This window comes from Aquarana catesbeiana, linkage group LG05, assembly GCF_042186555.1.
Source record: "Aquarana catesbeiana isolate 2022-GZ linkage group LG05, ASM4218655v1, whole genome shotgun sequence".
Taxonomy (NCBI): Eukaryota; Metazoa; Chordata; class Amphibia; order Anura; family Ranidae; genus Aquarana; species Aquarana catesbeiana.
The window spans coordinates 241,337,310-241,361,527 of record NC_133328.1 but is presented as its reverse complement, the minus strand read 5'-3'; the positions used below and the strand labels follow the sequence as shown (position 1 = coordinate 241,361,527).

The window sequence follows — 24,218 nt, the reverse complement described above, 5'->3', positions numbered from 1 at the left end:
GTGTGTGAATCTTTGTACCCTGTAGTGCACCGGATTACTGCACTTTTTAAGGGAGTGGGGTTATTTTTAATTCAAAGCGGAGTTCCAGTCAATTTTTTGTTTATTAGAAGTCAGCAGCTACAAAAAAAGTACATCTTCTGACTTTTAATAGACACTCACCTGTCCCACAATCCAGCGACGTGGCCACCCAAACCCTCCCTTCTCTCCCCTGCCTGTCCACAGCACTGGCAATACTACTGTGGGCATCCGGCTATGACAGCTTGCAGCTTCACAGCCAGGTGCGCATGTCTCACTGCGCTTTCCTGCATAGCCAGGCAATCTTTTGGGAACTGTGATGTCTCCCAGACTATTGCAGGGTGGAAGGGCCGCCTAGGCGGCCCAAGCGAAAGTGGGAGCTCGTCGGTAATCGTGATGCATCGCCAAATCGAATCGTTGACCAGATAATCGTAATCGAATCGTGAGACCAGTGAAGATGTGCACCCCTAATGGACACTGGTCTACCCAATCCAGGAAGTTCACTCCTTATAATACCCCTCCTCCTGCCAAGAGCACATCAGTTTTTGTAGCAAAGCAATATACTTAAATCCCAAAAGAGGGGAGGGACCTGTGTCCCATGATGTACTCCAAGAAAAGGATTTTACAGGTAAGCCGTTATAAAAATCCTATTTTCTTTATTGTACATCATGGGACACAGAGCCTTAAGTAATTACTTAATGTGACGTCCCCTAGCAATGCTACTTGAGGGGAGGGAGACACAACCCGTAAGGGTACCCCCAGACTTGAGGACTTATACTGCTGCCTGCAGCACACTGCGCCCAAAGGCGATATCCTCATACCTCCTTACATTCACCTGATAAAATTCTGTGAATGTATGTACCGAAGACCATGTTGCGGCCTTGCAGATCTGAGCCATGGAGGCCTGGTGACGCACTGCCCAAGAAGCACTAACCGCCCTAGTAGAGTGCGACCTTAACTTGAAAAGGGGGAATCTTACCCCTTAAATCATAAGTTTGAATTATAACTTGCCGAATCCACTTAGCGACAGTGGATTTTGACGCTGCCTGTACCTTCTTAGGACTCTCTGGCAGAATAAATAAGACATCAGTCTTTCGAATCTGAGCAGTTGTCTTTAAATAGATTTTCACTGCTCTCATCACATCAAAACAATGTAGTGCAGTGATGGTGAACCTTGGCACCCCAGATGTTTTGGAACTACATTTCCCATGATGCTCATGGACTCTGCAGTGTAGATGAGCATCATGGGAAATGTAGTTCCAAAACATCTGGGGTGCCAAGGTTTGCCATCACTGATGTAGTGACTTTTCTTCCCTGGAACATGGTTTTGGAAAAAACGATGGCAGGACAATATCTTGGTTCCGGTGAAAACCTGAGAACACCTTTGGCAAAAAATCTGGACGAGGGTAAAACACTACTCTGTCCTCATGAATAACCAAATATGGCTCTTTACAAGAAAGAGTAGCCAATTCAGAAACCCTCCTTGCTGAGGATATAGCAACTAAAAATACCAACTTCCTTGTCAGAAGGACTAAGGGAATATGTTGTATCTGTTGAAATGGCTGTTTTGTAACACAGACAAAACTGAGTTCAAAGTCCCAAGGGCTCAAAGGTGGTGTAACTGGTGGATTAATCCGCATTACCCCTTGCATGAAACCCCGGACTAAAGAATGCGTGGCAAGTGGTCTTTGAAATAAGATCTATAAGGCTGAGACTTGGGCCTTAATAGTACTCAAGGCCAATTTCATCTCTATGCCTAATTGTAGAAAGGCAAGAATTCTGCCTACGATATACCTCCGAGGGTGCCAACCCTTGGATTCACCCCAGGAAACATAAGCCTTCCAGACTCTATAATATATAGCTCTGGACACTGGTTTCCTTGCATTAATCAAAGTAGAGATAACTTACCTGGAAAGCCCACTTTTTTTAGAATGTAGGTTTCAATAGCCAGGCCGTTAAATTAAGCATTCGTAAAGTAGGATGGAATATTGGCCCCTGTGAGAGCAGGTCTGGCCTTAGTGGAAGGGACCATGGATCCTACACTGCCATCTTTACGATTTCTGCATACCATGACCTTCTGGGCCATGCTGGTGCTACCAGAATTACCGGCTTTCTTTCTAGCTTGATTCTGCAAAGTCGTGGTAGCAACTGAATAGGGGAGAAAGCATAGATCAGTGAGAACTGATCCCACGGGGTTACCAGCACATCTGTTCTGCATGCGAGTGGATCCCTGGTCCTGGACACAAAGTTGATCAACTATGTTGAATCTGGACGCTAGAAGATCTACGTCCGGAGTCCCCTTTCTTTGGCAAATAGCCCGAAAAATGTTGGGGTGAAGAGACCATTCCCCTGGGAATAACTGCTAGCGACTAAAGCAGTCCGCCTGCCGATTCTCTACTCTCGGCAGTCTTCATTCCGGAAGACACGGAACATTCCTTTCTGCCCAAGTTAGAATATGGTTCACCTCTCTCTGCGCTGGGAGACTCTTGGTGCCCCCTTGGTGATTGATATAGGCCACAGCCGTGGCATTGTCGGATTGGATCCCACCAGGACAATCCCTTAACCTGGAAGTCCAGGCTTTCAGAGCCAGACACACTGCCCGAATCTCTAGGATGTTGATGGGCAAGGCTCTTTCGGTTTTTGACCACTGTCCCTGGACAGTCGTTTTCTCTAGTACTGCTCCCCGGCTTGAAAGGCTGGCATCTGTCGTTACTACTTTCCAGATAATTGGTCTGAAGGATTTTCCTTTCAGCAGCTTCTGAGTTAGTAACCACCAACTGAGGCTTTGGGACACTTTTGGGGACAGCCACATTGGCAAGTCCAAAGCTCGGATCGTTTTGTTCCAAGCAGACAGGATATTGTTTTGCAACAGTCTCGAATGAAACTGGGCATAGGGGACTGCCTCGAATGAAGCCACCATCTTTTCTAACAACCTCATGCAAAGGTGAATTGAGCGATTTCCTTTCGACCTGACCATTCGCACCAGCTCTCGTATGGAGCTGATCTTTGCCGGAGGCAATAACACCTTTTACTGGGCTGTGTCTATGATCAGGCCCAAATACTCCAGCTTTCTTAGCAGTTTTAAGGAAGACTTCTCTAGGTTAAGAATCCAACCCAGACTTTTCAGGTAACTGGTTGTAATGCGTACACTTTGCTCCAAGCAAACCATCGATTGGTCTATTATCAATAGATCATCTAGGTACGCCAAGACTGTTATGCCCTGTGCCCTTAACCTGGCTAGAGGTGGGGCCGGCACTTTTGTGAACACTCGGGGTGCTGTAGCTGGCTCGAGGGGCAAGGCCACAAACTTAAATGCTGTTGTTCTACTTTGAACTGCAAAGACCTTTGGTGAGCGGAAAATGTAGGGACATGCAGATATGCATCCCTGATGTCAATAGACACCAGAGGTTCTCCTCCTTTTGGATAGAAGCTACTGCCCTGATCGATTTCATTGAAAGGAGCAGATCTTCAGGAACTGATTTAGATCCTTTAGATCTAGAATAGGTCTGTTGGAGAAAACCCCAAAGCTTGCTCTTCTGTGCATGTACTGGAAACGCCGGAAAAGGCTGTGAAAGTTTTAAGGAACCTAAAGAAGAAACAGAATTATCAGCTGACTCTGCTAGAGGTAGCTTGAAAAGACACGAACCATCTCTGTAAGAGATTGTACCAGCAATCTCTCAGATTGCGAGGCTGAAAAAGGATCATCTACCGTTGTTTACTCCACATTAGGAGTAATCAGTATACCTTTCTTCCTGATCCCTGAGGGTAACCCCTCATCCTCTACCCACTGTTCCCTTGATAAGGGGTCTAAGGTGGGGAAGGGATCTAACACACTTCCTATCCTTTTGGATAACGGATGCGATTAAAGTCGCTAATTTTCCTTCTAGGCCCTGTAGGGTGGAGGAAAACGCTTTTTCAGTCATGTATACAGGGGTTGAATTTTTTTCTGCCTGGGCCTGACCCCGAGACAGTCTGACGGTGGAAGCCGGCGCCACTGCCTAGAGGCGGATGCCCCTGGCGCAGGGGAAGGAGTCAGTTTAATAAAGGACGTTTATACTTTCTTTTGGGCAAAAGAGTACCTTTCCCACTAGAAATCATTTGGATGTGTTTGACCAAATCCTCCCCAAATAGTCGATCCCTATGAAAAGGGAAAGTAATCAGAGGCCTTTTGTAAGGTGCTTCGGCTGAAAAAAAATATTTTTTTTCACAGGGTCCTACGCATGTGTACCAGCACAAGCGCAAGGCGGAACGCCTGGTGAATAGAGTCTTTCATGGCTTCTATGACAAAACATAGCGCCCTTGGTAGTTCTGCCAAATCGTGGGCTTATGTGCAGGGACCTCTTTAAGGGCCTGTCTAAACAGGTCCCTTAGGGACTGACAGATGCCTATTGCTGCAACTTCAGGCTGAGTAACCGCACCTGCCAAGGAAAAAGAGGATTTTAACAGGAATTCAAACTTTTTATCTGTTGGATCTGTAAGCATTTGTGCATTGTCTACTACAAGTTAAACTTTTGCTCACACTGGAAATCGCAGCGTCAACTGCTGGTACTTTCCATTCTTTGGTGAATTTCTCCTCCATGGGATAGAGAACTGAGAATCTCTTTGGAAGGAGAAAATGCTTATCCGGGTGATCCCATTCAGCATAAATAAGCTTTTCTAGTAATGCATGGACCAGAAACGCATGAAAAGGCTGTAAGGGTTTTTAAAGAACTCAAGGAAGAAACCAAACTTTCAGCTGACTCTGTTAGGGGTAGCATGAAAGTGGAACGAACCACCTCCGTAAGAGTTTGTACCAGCAATCTCTCAGATTGCGAGGCTGAAAAAGGTTCAACGGTTGTTTCCTCCACAGAGGAATAATCGGCTTGTTTTTCCCCGTGATCGCCTGAGGGTAATACCTCATCCTGTGCCCACTGTTCCCTTGGTAAAGGGTTTGAGGTGGGGAGGGGGATCTGGGACGCTTCCTATCCGTTTGGATGGAGGATGCGATTAAAGCCGCTAATCTTCCTTCTAGGCCCTGCAGGGCAGAGGAAAATTCATCATAAGTCACGTAATACAGGGGCTGAATTGTGAGAAGCAGTAGCACCACCAATTGGTTCCAATGACTCACCCTGGCTTGCCATAACTGGTATCTCCGGAGAGGATGACAGTGTGGAGGCATGACTGGAGTTCCTAGCGCCTAGGGGTGAATTTTTGGTACCTTTGTCTTAGCTCCGCAAGTCATAGTGCTAAACACAAAAGCAGAGGCACTTTAAGAAAAATATACTACTTGCTGAGCAATAGTTTTAGCAAAACAATTGTATTTCCGGTACTGGAAATGCCTGTATACATCCCTTACATGCCCAGCGCTCATGTCCCTTAGTGTGTCAGACTTCCTCTCTTCAGTTACATATTTCTCCTCCATGAGATTTCTGATAATGAGAGAGTCTTTCTTTAAAGCCTCAGGTGAGAGCCTGATTTGGCATCCTCAGCATCTTCTGCCCTTCAGTGTATGCGTGTGCTCCACGTGGACGCTACGTCCTGCACACGGCACCGCCTACTTCTTAGACCACGCCCCTTTCCAATACCCACCCCCCCTCCTTGCTCAAAAATAACACTAGTCAATGCACACGCAGATGGCATTCGGGTCTGTAAATGCAGACCCGGGGAGGAGGCACTGGCCACCAGAGCCAGCAAGCTATGGCTGCATTACCCTCTGTCTGCCACCTGCCAGAGAACGTGCTGCCTTGTAATACAAGGCTGGGGTGCAACAAACTTCTGCAGATAGTGCTTTATATAAAAAGGCAAGTCTGATATATATAACTGTGGAAACCACCACCACCACACCCCTCCGGAAGGGGAGCGGGGTGTTTTATGAGCAGTAGTTAATGGCTCCTTAGTAGATAATGTTCTAGTAGGGGCCCTCTATACATAAAAATATATCATTATGAACTGCTGCTGTACCCCCACTTAGTTCTCTCAAAGAGGAAACGCCATTTGTTCAACTAAGAACCCCCCTCTGGCTGCTGGGACCACACATGCTGTTATAGCCGGACACAGAGCTACTGAGAAGCAACGTACCAAGGTATGTGTAATTTACTCCCTCTAGTGGAGATCTTTTAAGGCATACGTTTTACAAATATGGAAGAAAAAGGCATAGGTGGACTTCTTACAGTTGCTAGGCTTCTTCCCTTACCTTATCCTCGCTGCAAGATACTGCTGTAATAGACAGATCCAAACTTCACCCATCACGGCAGGTAGCGTTAGTAAACCTTCAAAGACCGGGTCCCTATAATAGGGGTTCCACTCCTTTGGATCTGTATAGCACCCTTCAGGAGCAACTTTAGGTAATGTAGCAAGACCAAAAAGAGTCCTGGTTCCTAGGGTCCAGCCGTCAAAGAGAAGTGTTACAGGCAAAACTTTACATCTTCACTCGTGACCAAAACCTTAGACACCGGCAAAAAAACTGATGTGCTCCTGGAAGGAGGAGGGGTTATATAGGGAGTGAACTTCCTGAATTGGATATACCAGTGCCCATCACCTGAAGGTGGCCCATAACCCATTAATTACTTAAGGCTCTGCATCCTATGATGTACGATAAAGAAATAATTTTTTTTCTTGCTAGAAAAATAAATACTTTTGCAGCGAAAATGGCGGTCCCTGCAATACTTTATGTCACACTGTATTTGCACAGCGATCTTACAGGTGCAATTTTTTATATTGTGAAAGATAATGTTACACCGAGTAAATTTATACCCAACATGTCATGCTTCAAAATTGCGTCAGTTCATGGAATGGCGACAAACTTTTACCCTTAAAAAAAATTTCCATAGGCAACATTTAAAAATTTCTACAGGTTACTAGTTTTGAGTTACAGAGGGTGTCTTTTGCTAGAATTACTGCTCTTCTATCAATCGCGGAGATACCCCACATGTGTTGTTTAAAGCGGGGTTCCACTCAAATTTTTAACTTAATCTTACCCCCTTCAGTTAATTGCATGGATGTTCAAATGCCGCACGAAATTTTTTTTTATCGCTGTAATTACCTTTATATTGTACCTTATTGTGCCACTTCCTGTCTCTCCTCCTATGGGAGTAGGCGTGTTTATTGCCTTTCCCCGGCGCCGCACTGTCTCCTGGGAGCTTAGTGTCAGGCTTCCCAAGATTCAGTGCGGAAACAATGATCATGCACGTGAACAAGCTGTGAATGAACAGGATTCACCGCATCCCGGAAATCAATGCTTGTGAGCTTCACATGCCCACAAGCAAGATGGAAACAGCCAGCATCACATTTTTTAAGTTATTCTTCAGTACAAAAACAGACAGAGGCAGAAATATTACACCCAAACTGTGAGTATTATTTTGGGATTAGCAAAGTGTCTCAATGACCTTAAAAAAAAAAAAATAAAAGGTTGGTCGCCGGACTCCCGCTTTAAACACCATTTTCATATGCAAGCGCGACTTGCGTATGCATTCTGCACATGAGCTCGGCGGGACGGGGCACTTAAATTTTTTTTTTCTCTTATTTATTTTACTTTAATTTTTACACTGTCCTTTGAAAAAAAATATTTTTGGGGTCACTTTTATTCCTATTACAAGGAATGAAAAAAAAGCATGACAGGACCTCTTAAATGTGAGATCTGGGGTCAAAAAGACCTCAGATCTCCTATTTACATTAGAATAAAAAAAAAAATGAAAGAAAGAGACAGAGAGACAGAGAGAGAGAGAGAGAGAGAGAGAGAGAGAGAGATCCAAACAAACAAAAATTTCCCCTTTAAGACTGGAGGGCAGAAGTGACGTTTGATGTCGCTTCCGCCTTCCAAGGTATGGAGCTGAGCAGGGAGCCATCTTTCCCTCACTCGCCATCCAGTCTGTGAGGGAAGAGGACCCGATTGTCTCTGCTGCTACCGACGGCTCCGGTATGCAAATGTTCATGACTACATACCCCAAAATTGACTTCCTTTACTGACACTCCTTTAACATAAGGTCCAGGCTTGGAAAAAGTTACACTTGTTCTTAATTGGGCGGATCAGCTTACTTAAAATGAAAATTATTCCTGTCATTTTATATTTCTTAAGACTTCTCCGACATGGGTACCAAAATCTTATTTCAAAAAGCTAGACGGGATTGTTAGTGCTTTCTTATGGGCGCCTAAGTCACCAGAATAGGGATAAAAGTTTTACAAGAACCCTGGGGTCAGGGGGGTCTGGCTTTGCCAGACTGAAAAAAATACTACTTGGCAGGTCAAATGATGTTCACCCGTCGGATGGTGGCAGACAATGGGGACTCGGCCACTGTGTTGGAGGCTGCACAACTGGGTTCATATTAAAGTCTGAGGTTGGATCCCTATCGAGGTCCTAAATCCAATCTCCCTTTAACATTAACTATGAAAGCCACTATTAAAGAGTGGGACATAGCAGTCAAACTGGCATGTCCTAGTTACCTGGGCTTCTCTCCATTTGCCCCCTTGTGGATGAATCCTAAATTGCATCAATTCTATATCCTACTTGACCCCATGGTTTGGGCGATCAAGGGAATCAAAACTATAAAGGATATAATCAAAGAAGGGGAACTTTTGAGCAGCTAAAAGCAAGATATGACCTTCCCAATTCATTATTATTTAGATTGCTTTTCAGGTTCAGTTTCAGGATATGAGGGTTGAATCCCTGTCCTCTGATCTGGAAAATTTACTAAGGTGTCTGGAAAGATCTTCCTCCATATCAGCGACATATAAGGAATTCTTTTAGAAGACACCACCAACGGTTAATAGATGTAGAGGAAAATTGGTGACAGAGGTGCCCGACATACAAGGGGAAAAATTGGATGACATGTGGGATCAGCCATTTAAACATCTTGAATCAGCCAGGGATAGGTTGATACAGTTCCGATTCTTACATAGGATCTATTTTAGCCACAATATATTTCTCTGTTCCAGCTGACTGCTGGGAGGTGTTCCTTTTCTCCTGCAGATGCAGATCATATTTTCTGGAAGGGTCAGCACATTCAAGTGCTTTGGTCTGAGGTCACATCCTGTATGTCAGATATTCTGGCAGTTCCAGTACTTATGACAATAAGAGTCTTTTTTTGGGCCTAGTGGAGGAGGTTGTACCGTCTAGGGCACTAAGAACTTTACTTAACATTTTATAATTTATGGGAGAAAGGCCATACTGTTACATTGGAGGAAGCCGGGTGCCCCTAGCCTGTCCTTTTGGAAAGGCCTGGAAAATTCTGTGATGCCTTACTACAAAGAGACCTATGTATCCAGAGGATGTGGGGAAAAAAAAATTGATAAGGTATGGCAAAAGCCTGGTATAATTCAGATGTCACAGTAGGTTAGTGTGGTCAGTTGACTCCACTACTGGCATTACTAGTATACAGATATTGGCAACCCTTTGAGAATGGGGGGTAGTATCAGATACTGTGCTTCCAGCATCCCAGTGTTTATTGTGTTAAGATCTAAATTGATAGAATATGCACCATATATTAAAAAAAATTATTAAATCAGGTTTGAGCTGTTTCGGGGGGGGGGGGATAGGATTGGGTATTTGTTAGGTTGTTAGTCGGACTATGTCAGTTAAGCAAATGTTTTAATATGTACTATTACTGTTGGGCCCTGCCTAGTAACTGAGGTGGTTGGTGCCATGCCAGCACAGCCTCAAGTGTTGTATTACATGCATAAAACTTAACAAAAAGAATTTTAAAAAAATGCTACATGAATCATCTGCTCTTACTTATGATGGCCATGCCCAGAAATGCTAGGGGGTGTTTTTTCGAAGTGAAAAAATAAAGCATGGGGACATGGATGGATGGGCGAGTTTGCTTTGAACAGTAAAAATGACAGATTCCTGTTACTAAAAAGATCAAGGAGGCAGTTACCCTAGTAGAACGTGCCTTGACAGGAAAGGATGGAACTTTATCCTTAATTCTCAATGATGGATCTGCCTAAACTACCTAAAAATGGTGGAGTAAAGGTAGGTTGACCCTTGCATGGGCCATCCCAAATAACTAAGAGGGTGTCAATCAATCTAAAAGATGATGTGGTAGAGAGATCAACTAATCACTTTTACTAAAAATTCAAACAATGGAGAAAAATCTCCTTCGAAATTACTACAATGTTCTGATTAGGGTTCAAGAAAGCCCTTCTTCGGGCTAGCTTACACTTGCTTCAAAACAAGGCTTCAGACAGGCTTTGTTAAAGCTCTCTGAACGCCAGTCAAAGCCCCTGTCACTAAATAAAATGGTTAGCTTACAGTCCTGTTTAAATCTTGCTTTTACTTTGCATATAAAAAAGGATCTGATTAAAAAAAAAGCCAAACAACATTAAGACAATAAAGGAAAAAAAAAAAAAAAAAAAAGAACCCCAGACCACCCGACCCAGCATCAAACTTACTCATTGAATCCCTTAGGGAGTATGTATGTTTTTCAAAAAGAATAATCCTATTGAGATCTAAAATCCATTCGGGTACAGTCGGCGGATAGGGAGCGGTCCGCTTAAGAGCAATCTGTCCACAAGCTACAAAAAGTGCACATCTTATTGTGTTACAGATAGAGGAGGTAAATAGACGTATTTCAATAACCTAGAAGACATATAAGTGGTTCAATCGTAATGTTAATATGCAATAGCCCGTTTAAGGTACCAGTCACCTCCGCCCAATATCTTTGCAGTTTCGGACACCGCCATAAAAGATGTATTAGCGTACCTGTATTACCACATCTAGCACAGGCTGGCTCAGATTTCAGTCCGATTGCATGTAGAAATAGGGGAGTTCTATAGACTCTATGGAGGATAAAAATCTGTGTCTGTGTGTTTGATGGAGAAAGAGACACACAGGGCGAGGAACGGAGAATATCGTCTCAGACCTCCTCGGGAATAGAGCCGATATCTTTTTCCAAGCTGGCCCTAGAGCGGATGGGACAGTTCAATAGGAACCTATCTGACAAAACCCTATATGTAGCAGAGATGAGACCTTTTGTTGACCCTGCCTGTACTGTCTTATCAAGAACAAGGATAGGGGGGAAAAAATCTTAGCAGAAGAGAATTGGACATGTAAAGTGTGTCTTAGTTGAAGCAATTGATAGAACCAGTTAGATTGTAGAGAAAACTCCCCCCTTAGGTCTTCAAAAGATTTAAGTATTCCGTTCTCATATAGCTGAGCTAGAGTTGTTATTCCTAATTTCCCCCATCTCTGAAAGCCTCTAAGAGCCAAAACTTGAGGAAGTCTATCATTTTCCCATATGGGAGTGTATCTGGTAGGATGAGAAACACCCAGTATTTTTTTTAACTGTATCCCACATTTTACACATTAACGTGCAGGTAGGCATATCGGCAAGCGAGACACCCCCTCTTGAACCATCTAAAACAGAGTGGTAGTCTACCCTTAAATGCATAAGAAAATAATAGTCGAACAGGAAGGGGTATCTGCTCAGACTCCCATCCAGGAAAGTGCTGTAGTTGGGATGCAAAAAAGTATAGCCTTGGATTAGGAACTACCAGGCCACTTTTTGGGATGTTGTAGAGTCTCCAGTTTAATATGGGAGGTTTTGTTCCGCCATATTAATTGCCTAAATATGGTGTTAATCTTGATAAAAATCTGTATGGGTATCCAGATCTGGGCATTGTGTAAAAAATAAAGAAGCTGGGGCATCCATATCATCTTAATTAGATTGACACAATCCATTAACGATAAGGTGAGCTTATTCCAGGTTTTACTTTGATTTTTAAATCTAAAGAGTAATAGAAGTATAATTATACGCAACATATGACTGTGGGGAGTCAGACATAGTTATACCCAAATATTTTATAGATGACACAACCTTAAGATGAGAGAGTGTAGCTGGTAATGAATCTGGAAGGGGATCCAGGGGCATCAACATGGATTTCTCACAGTTTATGCCTAACCCGGAGAACCTGCCAAACTCCTTAATATATTTAATTACTGCCGGCAGGGATAAGCAGATGTTGATCAAGAAAAAAAAAAAAAAAAAAAGACGATCATCTGCATATGATGATATCTTTTTCTCCATGTCTCCTCTAATCAAACCGGTAACATCGGGAGAGGCCCGTATAAGACATGCCAAAGGCTCTATAGCCAGGGCAAAAAGGACACCCCTGCCTGGTGCCCCGGGAGAGTCTAAAACTAGGAGATTGAAGGCCATTGACCCTAACTCATGCCACTGGAACGGTATATAACAACCGCACCCACTTGCAAAAGCCAAAACAACATTTTTCAAGAATGGCCCACAAGTATGGCCGTTCAACACTATCGAAAGCCTTGATTGCGTCTAATACCAAAAAGCCACAATTTGAATGGCCTGGAGCCTGCATGTTTAAGTATGCTCGCCTGATATTAAGTGCGGTTGACTTATTGGGCATACAAATCTTGATAATAGGACTTAAAAACAGATATAATAGGGCTAGCCTGATTGAACACCTCCCCCTCTACATTCATTAGAGCAGAGACATATGCAGGGTTGAACTGAGACCTTACTATCTGAGCCACTAGTCTACCATTCGCCTCTCCCTCAGCCCAGCCAAGTCTCTTCTGGAAGAAGAGTTTATTCTTAGCCCTAGATTCCAACAGTTCATTCAGTCTGTTTTGAGATGAGAGCCATTCCTGTTGAGTATTCGGAGAGGAGTTCTGAATGTACATGGCTTTTGCAAGCTCAAGCTCTCTGCGGGAGGCACGTTTAATAATACTTATACTCTGAATTAGTATTTTCCCAAAGATAGGCCTTTAAAGCATCCCATACAACTTGGATGGGAGCGGAGCCCAAATTAAGGGACCAAAAATCCACAATTCGAGTGGAGATGGCATCCTCTTTGGGAAATAGTTCCAACCAAAAGGGGTTCAGCCGCCATGACATATTAGACGCCTGGTGCCCTGATGTTAAATGAACTACCAGAGGGGAATGGTCTGAAATCCCTCGAGGTTCGATATTTACATCTACTATATATGGTATGAGATCAGCCGAACACAAAGTCAAGTCAATTCTTGATAATGTGTTATGTGTTTTAGAATAACATGTATAAGCACATTCTTTGGGGTGTAGCTTCCTCCGCATAGCATACAGTCCCAATTCCTTGCATAATCGTCCAAAGGGGGAGAGAAGTACCAATCTCTATCTATCTATCTATCTATCTATATATATATATCTCTCTATCTATCTCTATATATATCTCTATCTATCGATCTCTATATATATCTATATACCAAAATCAACTCGAGATCATCCAGTGATCTCAAGTTGTTGGAAAAATATATTTTCCATCTACCATGGTCCTACTGCAGGAGAAAACCACACCAGCATAGACCAGCGAGTGGTATGCCTCTCTAACCGATCAGTACTTCAAAAATCTGGTCATGCTGGGTGTGGCATGTGTCTCCTGCAGGCAGATGAGGGCAGGACAGAAAGAAGCAATATAGTCAAATATAGATGGTCTTTTTAGAGCATTATTCATTCCCCTAACATTCCATGATAGTAGTCTAATTGATTTACCATAGGTACAGTAACAAAGTACCACTAATAGTCAACCAAACTGTAGCATATACTAAAGTATGACATATGCATATAAAAAGCATAATAGATACTTTGCTTCAAAAATTATACCCCATGTCGCTTTAGTGTCTTCAAAGCCTCTATGGCAAAGCTCGCTTGAAGCACCTGCAGCTTTTGAGAGGCTTTAATTCAGCTTTAGCTTCCCTTTGTTTTTGAGAAATTGCAGGCATGAGATATCGACACACACAGACAGAGGGCATCTGCCAAGCTTCAAAAGGAGGAGGGAGGGAGGAGGTGGGAGAGCCTGCAGGCATCAGCACACAGAGGGAGAGCCTGCAAGGATCGGAAAGGAGTTGTTTTGGGCACACAGAGATGACAGACAGCAATGGGCGGTTAAATTTTGAATGAATGGGTATAATCAAAGGTTTTGCAGCCGCTGATCAAAGTTGTTTAGTATACAGCGGAGTCAGAGAGACCATTTTATTGAAGCGACCATGAGCTTATAGCAGAAATAAGGTATAAAGTGTTTTTGTTCTGTTGTATGCATTACATGGAGGGAAAGATTTTTTTCCAGGGTACTGCCAAGTTACATTTCTAACAGTTCCCAATGGCATAAGAGAATTTCTTCAGTTTTTGAGTTCAGGTCTGCTTTTAGTTGAGAACATCTTTTTTAGCAGCAGTGTCCACAAATAAAAAAAAAGAGAAAAAAAACACTATGCAAAAAAAGAGAGGCACAAATAATGGTATGCATCTAAAGCCTACTGAACAAAAGGTAGCTTAGTAGGAAGATTTTACTAGCCATGTTTTTAAGCTCAGCTCAACTTTTTAAGCTCAGTATTTTAATTTGTGATAAAAAAAAAAAAAAAAAAAATGGGGAAGGGTTGACCTGTAAGGTTTTTATTGCTGTTTATGTCCCCACTGGGAAAAAAATACCTGACTTAAAGTCCTTTCACACTGACAGCGTGGGGGCATCGGTGGTAAAGTGCCGGCGCTTTACCGTAGTTTTAGAGGGGCTTTACAGCTAGCGGGGAGCTTTTAACCTCGCTAGTGGCCGAATAAAGGGTTAAAAGTGCCCGCAAAGCACCGCTATCCATTGATTTCAATGGGCAGGGGCTCTTTAGAAGCTGTGTATCGCTCCAGTACATCGCTCCTAAAGCGCCTCAAAGAAGCTGCTTGCAGGACCTTTTTTTTGACGTCCTGCCAGTGCAGCGCCATTTTTCTGGCACTTTAGCGCTAAAAATAGCGCCTGGAAAATGCTTCATCTGCAATCCCAGTGTGAAAACCAGAGCTTTCACACTGGGATTGCAGATGAGGCATTTCTTTTTTTTTTTTTTTTTTAAATTCAATCATCTTTATTTGATTTATCATTGTATACAATTTTATCAAATATCAAATCTTTTTTAAAGAAAATACCACGTTTATAATAAGCATATAAAATAGAAGAATGAATTAAAAGGGGGGAGTTTAAAACAGGGAACCAATACAAATATACAAAAAAGAAGTACCATATATATACCACCCCTCTCCAATATCTATTTTCTCTCTTTTTTCTTACCCCCCACTCTTCCCCACCCACCCCCACCCCTTCTTCGTCCCACCTATCTTACCCTATATTTAACTTCTGTGATCATAAGGTCGCTGCTCTCCAAATTCCTTACATTGGGTATCCCATTTCCTCCAACCAAGGTCTCCAAAGTTTTTTAAATTCCTTCAGGTTCCCTCTCTTTGTGTATACTACCTTTTCCTTCCACATTGTTTCAGTAACAGTTTTAATCCACTCATCCTTTAGGGGAGGGGTTCTTGCCTGCCATCTCTGTGCAATTAACTTCCTAGCTTGGAAAAGACATCTCTGAACTATTTTAATTTTAGTATTACCTTTACCAATGCCCTCACCTATTCCCAGAATACACAGTTTCGGGTCTATTTTGAGTTCTAAGGCGAAGATCTTATTTAGAGTCTCTAATATCTCAGACCAATACCAGAATAGTTTAGGACACTTCCATATCATATGCATCAGGTCTCCCACATCCTGGCATCTGGGGCATTTAGCATCTGACCTCCGTCCAAATTCAAATAACCTTTTAGGGGTATAATATGTCCTATGGAGTAGCATTAGATGTGAGATTTTCTGAGCAGGTGAGATCGACACCTGGTGTCCTCCCGCCAGTATCTCCCTCCACTGTCCATCTGAAAATAAGCCCAAGTCCCTTTCCCATTTACTTCTACTTTTAAGTTTTTCCGGGGTCTCGATACTATTTTTACATATGATTGGGTAGATTTCAGCTATAGTCCCACTATGGCCTCCCTGGTCCCCCAGTTTTTGAAATGTGGGGGAGCTATTCCATGATGGTCCCTGACCCCCAAACTGCGTATTTAGGGCATGTTTGATTGGTATATATCTATATAAAGACCAATCCGGTATATCAAATTCCTCCTTCAGTGACAGGAATGATTTTAAGGAATTTTGACTATATAACTGGGCTAGTTTATTTATTCCTTGTCTTTCCCACACTTTTATTTTCTCTATTGCTTGTAGTTCTTGTAAATTCTTATTATCCCACAGGGGGGCGCACTTAGTCAAACCACCCATTCCCTTCATGGCTTTGATAGAGCTCCAGACTTTTATTATTAATTTAACCGTGGGTGTTCTATGCACAAAAGAGTTCGCCTCCAGTACCTCTATCACAGTCCTATGGGGGGCACCCATGATCATTAATCCTTCACTATTAGATCCCTTAAGGGCCGAGCTTCTCCCCAAGTGCTGTAATTGGGCTGCTAAAAAATAACTTCGCAAGTGAGGTACTGCTAAGCCCCCTTCTCGCGAGGGGAGTTGTAAGGTTTGTAAACTTATCCTAGAAGACCCTCCCTTCCATATAAGGTCTCTTAATATTATGTCTATTTTATTAAACCATTTCCTACTTATCCATATTGGCGAGTTCTGCATTACGTATAGTAGTTGGGGGAGCCACAGCATTTTAATCAAATTACACCTCCCCGCTGTCGATAAAGGCAGGCCCTTCCATATTTCCGTCTTACTTTTAAATTTCATCAACAAGGGGACTAAGTTATTATTTAAATAATTCTCTGGGTCCTTTGTTATTTTAATACCCAAATATTTAGTTGTCTCTGCTATTTCCATCTGGATGTTATTTAAGGGGGCACCCTCTCCAATAGGATAAAATGGTAATAGTACTGATTTTTCCCCATTTATGGACAACCCCGAGATTTTTCCAAACCTCGAGAAGATATCCATCACTTGTCTCAAGGATCCCTCTGTATCACCCAAAAATATGAGGACGTCGTCCGCATATAATGCGATCCTCTCCTCTCCATCCTTCCTCCGGAACCCTTCCATTATTCTATTTTGCCTTATTGTTATAGCTAGTGGCTCCATAGCTAAGGCAAAAACCATGGGAGACAAAGGGCATCCCTGCCTTGAGCCTCTTTCCAACTTAAACCCGGTCGAGTAATCATTATTAATTCTTACTTTTGCATTTGGTTCATTATATAATACTTTAACCCAATTAATGAAAGAAGGTCTGAAACCAAACTCTTTTAATACCCGCCAGATGTATTCCCATTCTATGCTGTCAAATGCTTTAATCACATCTAACAGCATAACTGCCCTGGAGCCCATATTCTCTGTGGGAATCTGTAGGTTTAGAAGGACTCTCCTAATGTTCATACTAGTTGTTCTATGAGGTATGAATCCCGTCTGGTCGAACTATTTTATGGATTACTTTCTTTATTCTAGCAGCTAAGACTTTTGCTAAGATCTTTACATCTGAACAGAGTAACGATATGGGCCTGTAAGACCCAGGTTCTAGGGGATCCTTCCCCTCTTTGTGTAACACAATAATTGTGGCTTCGGTCATTGATGTAGGTAATCTCCCTTTTTCTTTCTCCCAATTAAATACTTTAAGGAGTTCCTGAAGTAGTACTTCTCCATACTGTTTGTAAATCTCGACTGGGAGACCATCGGGGCCAGGGGACTTATGATTGGCCATTTCTATTACCACCGTTTTGATTTCCTCTATTGTGATTGGACTCTCCAACTCCTCTTTATCTGTCCCCTCTAATACGGGGATGTCAATATTATTAAAAAAAATTATCCATTTTCTCTCCTCCCATGATCCCACGGGACTTGTACAATCCTCTATAATATTCTTTAAACGTCTCAGTAATTACCTCTATCTGAGATGAAATCTCACCTCTCAAAGTCCTGATAGCTGGGACCATGGATGGGGGGGAGCTGGTTTTAACAATGTGAGCCAGTATCTTCCCTACTTTTTCCCCTTCTCCGTACATAATTTGTTTCTGGAACAACTTTTTATTTTCTACCTTCCTAATTATTATATCCTTGTACCTTTGTTGTTTATTCTCCCACACTTTGTTTTTCAGGGGAAGGTTCTTTCGTATACTCCCTTTCTGCTTCAACCAGCTCCAACCTGAACCGCTCTTCCCAATCCCGTGATGTTTTTTTAATTTTTGACACTTTCTGTATGAGTGAACCCCTCAAGTATGCCTTCAGTGCATCCCACATCACCCCCTTCGATGTGGTATCTGCATTAAATTTTATAAATTCTTTCAACTCTGCCACTACCACTTCCTGACCCTCTATTACTTCCAGCCAGGCTGGGTTCATCTTCCACGTTCTACTTATTTTCTTATATCCCAGCTTTACCGAAATCGTAAGTAAGGAATTGTCCGATACTCTAGGTTGATAATCTACATTATTTATTACTTGTGATGCTAGCCCATTACCTAATACAAGATCTATCCTTGATAGTGTAGCACAGGAACTCGAATAGCATGAAAACTGTGTAGTCCCTGGGTTCCGTGTTCTCCATATGTCAGACAGCCCTGCTTCTTGGAGAAATTGTCTCATCTGACTTTCCTGTTTCCCTTGGCTTTGTTTCCCCGGAGGGAGCCTATCTGCTTTCTTGTCCAAAACTACATTGAAATCCCCAACTACTATAACTGGTAACTCAGGCTTGTCTATTATAAATTCCAAAAGGCTATACATAACATCCAATTTAAAGGGAGGGGGGATATATATACTAGCCAGTACAAATTCCAGGTTCTCTATTTTACAATGCAAAAACACATACCGCCCTTCTTCATCTACTTGGCACTGTCTGCAAGAGAACGCTACCCCACTGCCAATCAGAGTCGACACTCCCCTTGAATAGGAGGTATACATGGAGTGAAACTGGTGCTGATATCTTCTATTCCTCATATTAATTTTAGTGTCTTTTATTAGGTGTGTCTCTTGCAGACAGGCAATTCCAACTTTAAATGTGTCTAGGACATCAAATACTACTGCTCTTTTAACTGGGAAACCCAACCCTCGGACATTCCACGACCCAATATTCAGAACCATGGATTGTTATTTATATTCAGTAGACTATAAAGGAGAGGAAGGGGAGAAAATGCCATTTCCCTTCATATTTCTAAATTTCTAAAGTGCTTTCCTCTATTTAATATAAGGGGTTTTTCCCCTTCACCCAAATATTTTGCTTTAATAACTTCAAACCCTTGGATTTTACTCATATTTCACACTACTAGTGTAATTATAACTATTTTTGTGTTTTACTTGTGCGCCATGTGTTACCCAATACAGGGGTATACTATTTAATGTGCAAAAACATCTCCTTACGATCCTGTGATTCAACCATATCCTTTTCTGTGTCTTCTTACTTCTATAACCTTTACCCCCCCCCCCCCACACCATTCTAGGTCCCCCTTGAAAGCTTTTTTAATGACCGTCTCATACTCCTCCACCTTTACCAAACTTCTTCCCCCCACACCCACCCTCCCCCCCCACTCTGCCCATCCCTCCCTCCCTTCACCCAAATACAAACTCATTCCTTATTACCAACCATGTGAATCTCCCCCCCCCCCACCCACTTTATACAAAATATATCAGTTTTATTTCCATTCATTCCCCATCCATGTAAATCTTCTCTAATTCAACCCCCATTTATTTCAGCGACAACTGATCTCTTTTTTCCTCTAACCATGCCCGTGCCCTTTCCGGGGACTCAAAAATGTGACTTTTTCCGAGTGCATTCACCTGGAGCCTGGCGGGGTAAAGGAGAGCATATGTGATGTCAAACAATTGGAGACTACGCTTGATTCCTAGGAATTCTGCCCTACGCCTCTGCAAATCGGGGGGAAAGTCGGGGTACATGGATATCCTAGCTCCCTCAAAGGATATGTTCCCTCTCTCCCTGGCCTTTCTTAGAAGGGTCACCTTATCCTTATAATTTAAGAATTTTAATAACAGGGCTCTTGGAGGGCTTCCCTGAGGGGGGGGGGGGGTCTAAATGGAACTCTATGTGCTCTCTCAATAGAGAACTGCTGTGAGAATGTCTCTCTTCCAAAAGTTTCAGTCAACCATTTTTCCAGGAATCCTATTGGATCTGATCCCTCACTCTTCTCAGGGAACCCCATTATCCTCACATTGTCTCTGCGAAGTCTGTTTTCCATTTCGTCGAATTTTTCCAGGAGTCTGTTTATCTGTTCTTTCTGGGCCTTCACCTCTAGTTTCATTGGGTGCAAGTCATCCTCCATCAAACTTATTCTCCCTTCCATTTCTGTTACTCTTTCTGCCATTTTTTTGAGATCGTGACATACCCGGGATAATTCTTCCTTGAGGTCTTTCATTTGATCTGCCATTTCACCCAGAGATTGTTTACAAGCATTCATTGCTAAGAATATTTCTTTAAGGGATGGCTCTCCTTCTGCTATATGAGTCTGGATACCAACTGTTTCTATTGTTTTCCCTACTGTTCCTGTTCCTTTAGGTGGAGGGTTCTTTATTATAGCACCACTTGTAAGCGTATTCAGATGTCCCTGGCTCTTCCTATCTGTCGCTGTCTTACTTTGTACCTGCTGCCCTCCTTTCGTTGGAGTATGATCAGTTGCATTAATCATTCTCTCCAGTTTTGCGGTTGCTGCGACTGCTGCTGCTGTTGCCCCCGCCACTGTAGACAGCACTCCCTTATCTTTGTCTTTTTCTTTAGATGAATGTAGAGATTGAGTCCCCATAATTTCCGTATTTGCATGCTCGTCTCCCTTCCTTCTTGCCGACATTATATCCCTCTGCTCACTTCTATTTAAATTATTTGTCGTATTATATATAGCCCAGGGATCCAAAAAGAGGGTATCAAGTAAGGAGGGGGGTGCTTTAGAGATTCAATACCATATATCCCAACAACTAGCAATGTGCTCATATAGACTTCACAATGATATATATGATAAAATATGGTATAATCCCGCACTCAAGTCTCCAACGGTTCCTATAGGATATTTAGCTTCCTCCCAGGATGGGAATATGAGGGTACAATGATATTTGTCCAAAGTAATATTATTTTCTTTCAATCTTATACTTTAGTTCAGTTTTTAATTTCCCCCCTCAAACAACTCACCACCCTGGATACGGATATCACATCGAGGCTTCAGGGGTTCAGGGTTTCTTCAAATTCTCAGGTGTCTACAATCGGTGTTCACCCAGGCAGCTCTCCGCTCTCAACGGACCTCTGCTGCTGACACCCTGACGTCAGCTCCTGTTGTGAGTGTCTTTTCCCACGTACTCCCGCGAGAGTGTGTCGCGGCTTGGTTTCCGGGACACTCGTCCAATCCGAACGCCTCCGGTAACTCCCGAAGGTGTCCGAGGGGTGAGAGACAGCGTTCCGGCTTGAATCCGGGGGGGAGAAAGCACCTCTCAGCTGGGGGCACGCAACGAGCAGGCACACAGGTCCGAGGAAGGCACCAGCCGAACACCGGTCAAACAGCAGGTATTTCAACACTGGAGATACAAGCGGCCGGTTATTTATTCCTGGGGACACATAGCCATAGGGTGGGGATGAGGAGAACACACACGCTCGCTCCTCCATCCACTTCCGGTCACGCCTCCTGTTCCTGTGCTTGATGCGGGGAGCTTTTAACCTTGCTAGCGGCCGAATAAATGGTTAAAAGTGCCCGCAAAGCACCGCTATCCATTGATTTCAATGGGCAGGGGCTCTTTAGAAACTGTGTATCGCTCCAGTACATCGCTCCTAAAGCGCCTCAAAGAAGCTGCTTGCAGGACCTTTTTTTTTTTTACTTCCTGCCAGTGCAGCGCCATTTTTCTGGCACTTTAGCGCTAAAAATAGCGCCTGGAAATCGCTTCATCTGCAATCCCAGTGTGAAAGCCAGAGCTTTCACACTGGGATTGCAGATGAGGCATTTCTCAGGCGCTTTACAGGTGCTATTTTTAGCGCTAACGCGCCTGAAAAACGCCTCCAGTGTGAAAGGGGTCTTATTGTACTGAAAAACGGGACAGAAGGCGGGGACATAAATAGCAAATAGGGATATAAATAGCAATGAAAAAACTGTTGCTTGTGCCCTCTTGCTCCTGTGACCTATTCCCCACACCTATCCCTCATTTTGTGCTTAGTGTCATAGTGACATCACTAGGACAAGAAATGAGAGAGAGACTTACCCAAACTTAAAATAAATTGACACTATTCAAATGACAAAAAAAAAAAAAAAAGGATTTGAAAATTTAGATGTTCTATTTTTTTTTCTCTGAAAATGACCAACAATCATTGCCAATTAAAAATACTATTGATAAATAACTTTAAAGAAATGAAGATTTCTGTGAAACAAATAGCATCAATTACTTCGTTATGATCTAAATGCAGGGTGATTTGCAATTGATGTAGATAAGCCATCACAAACAAATCAATACTTCATTGAATAAGATATTGAATCAAAACTATGATATGTCAGCGTTTAAGCAAAATGATTTTATAAGAAAAAAATCACTGAAATTATCTGTATTACAACTGAACACATATCTGCATGTGTCAGAAAACCAATTGATAAGAGGCAAAATCTTGCCTATCATCTCAGTATAGGAAAAATTGAAAAATAAAGAGCCGATTCAGTTTGTTCACACTATACATGTCGCGATGCTATTCATTCTGAACGGCATCCCAACATATATATATGTGCTGCAAAAATTACATGCAAATGTTCATGCATTTAGACAAGATACATTTTGAAATTTTTTTTTTTTTATCTTTTTATTTTTAGACAGAACAAAGGCAAGCCAACACCCACAAATGCATGCCTTGCAACGCAGTGTAACTAGGTGTAAATAAGTGATAGAACAGAGGGGGCTATTGTCTGCATGTTTGCCACCATACTATTTACTTATGTACTACTCAGTAGAATAAAGATCATCTTGTTTCAGATTTCTAGCAATTAGAATTGCATATACGTTTCCAGATATTAGTAGATAAACTCACCTTGTATGTAATATTCCAATGAGCTTCGAGGCTAGATTAGATGGTAATCCTTCAGAGATACAACATTGACTCAAGAAAACCAGCAAATCAGGTGACAGAGTTGGAATAAAGTACAAAAGTTGCACCAGTCTCAACTGCAACTCTTCCGGCAGAAGTACAAGAATGCCATCTTTTGGATCTGTGAAAAAATGAAATAGTATTAAAAAGTGCTACCAAACCCAAGACCCTGCATTCACTATATCTGGTCTCCCACAGTATACAGAACAAGGAAATGCAATTATTTTAGTAAATATAAGCTGCTAAATTCCTTTACTCATCAGCAGTATATAGCAGTCATATGACTTCTATCTGTGTCTGGTTAACATTTGTTGGAGGAGTTTTCATTTTACTATGACTGTTCTATGAGGCTGCAGGACCCCTGACCCTCTGTCTAAATGCCGATTGTCCCTGTGGCAATCACATGCACCCTCCCAAGAAAAAAAAAAAAAAATCTAGCAATACACACCAAACTGAGTATGTACAGAATGACTTCAAAGGCTGTCTTATTAGGAGACTCATCAGAAGACGGATTGGGGACAGTAGAAGAACAGGAGGATCATTTACACAATGCGGAGGATTAACTCCTTAGGTTCCAGTGAGAATAACAAGCATATTTTACTGCATATACAGACTGGTTTTACTGTTGTGGATTTAGTAACAATTTAACAGCAAAAACTAAAATTGTGAGAAAATTAAAAGTTAATTCAAAAGTATAACAAACTAAGATTTTTTCCTATCAAAAGTCCCAGTGTACAACTACCTGGGCAAGACATGCACTTCCCCCCATGATTTACTCATTTAAATTTGCATTCAAAATTTGTGACATTTGAGCTCTTAACTTCCTGTGGTGTACAACAATGCTGCTTCTACTGCGCTAAAAGTGTTGTCAGCCAAGTTCTCACTTGCTGGTCTGCAGAATACCTTATTTCTGTAGTCCACAAGGGTAGGGTACAAAATATTGCTTGATATTTCAGTTAAGAGGCAACATTATCAGTTCCCTATAGCAAATAATAATTTTTCTAGATTATTGGTAGGCTCAACTGGTGATTTTTTTGCTCTTGCAGTGGTTGTAATAAAGAAGCAAAACATGAAAAGATCCAAGCATGATGCATGGCTCATTTATTTAATATTTAAGTGGTACCTTTGTACCGGACCCAAAATAAATTTCTTGTTCACTAAGGGACTAAGGAATTTAAAAAAAACTGTTGAGTTTTACTGATACCGACAGAAAAATTTAAACATTGGCAAACAGCATACCATATTTTTTTTGAAACAAGAGCATGATTACAGACAGACAGAGGTGAAGGGCCTGTGTCCTTCAATGAAAACTGACTTTATACTAAGCAAAAACCTCCTTTTCTTTCTCGCCCATTTAAGTACATGGGCATACAGA

The 24,218-nt window shown here is 42.2% G+C and overlaps 1 protein-coding gene across 1 annotated transcript in view; it reads right to left on the bottom strand.

Moving 5' to 3' along the window:
* TEX10 (testis expressed 10) overlaps positions 1–24,218 on the bottom strand; it is a 206,033-nt gene that overhangs the window by 104,189 nt on the left and 77,626 nt on the right. The window contains exon 8 of the mRNA XM_073630641.1: positions 22,787–22,964. Within this exon, the coding sequence (XP_073486742.1) occupies positions 22,787–22,964 (178 nt within the window). The remainder of the gene's footprint in view (positions 1–22,786; positions 22,965–24,218) is intronic.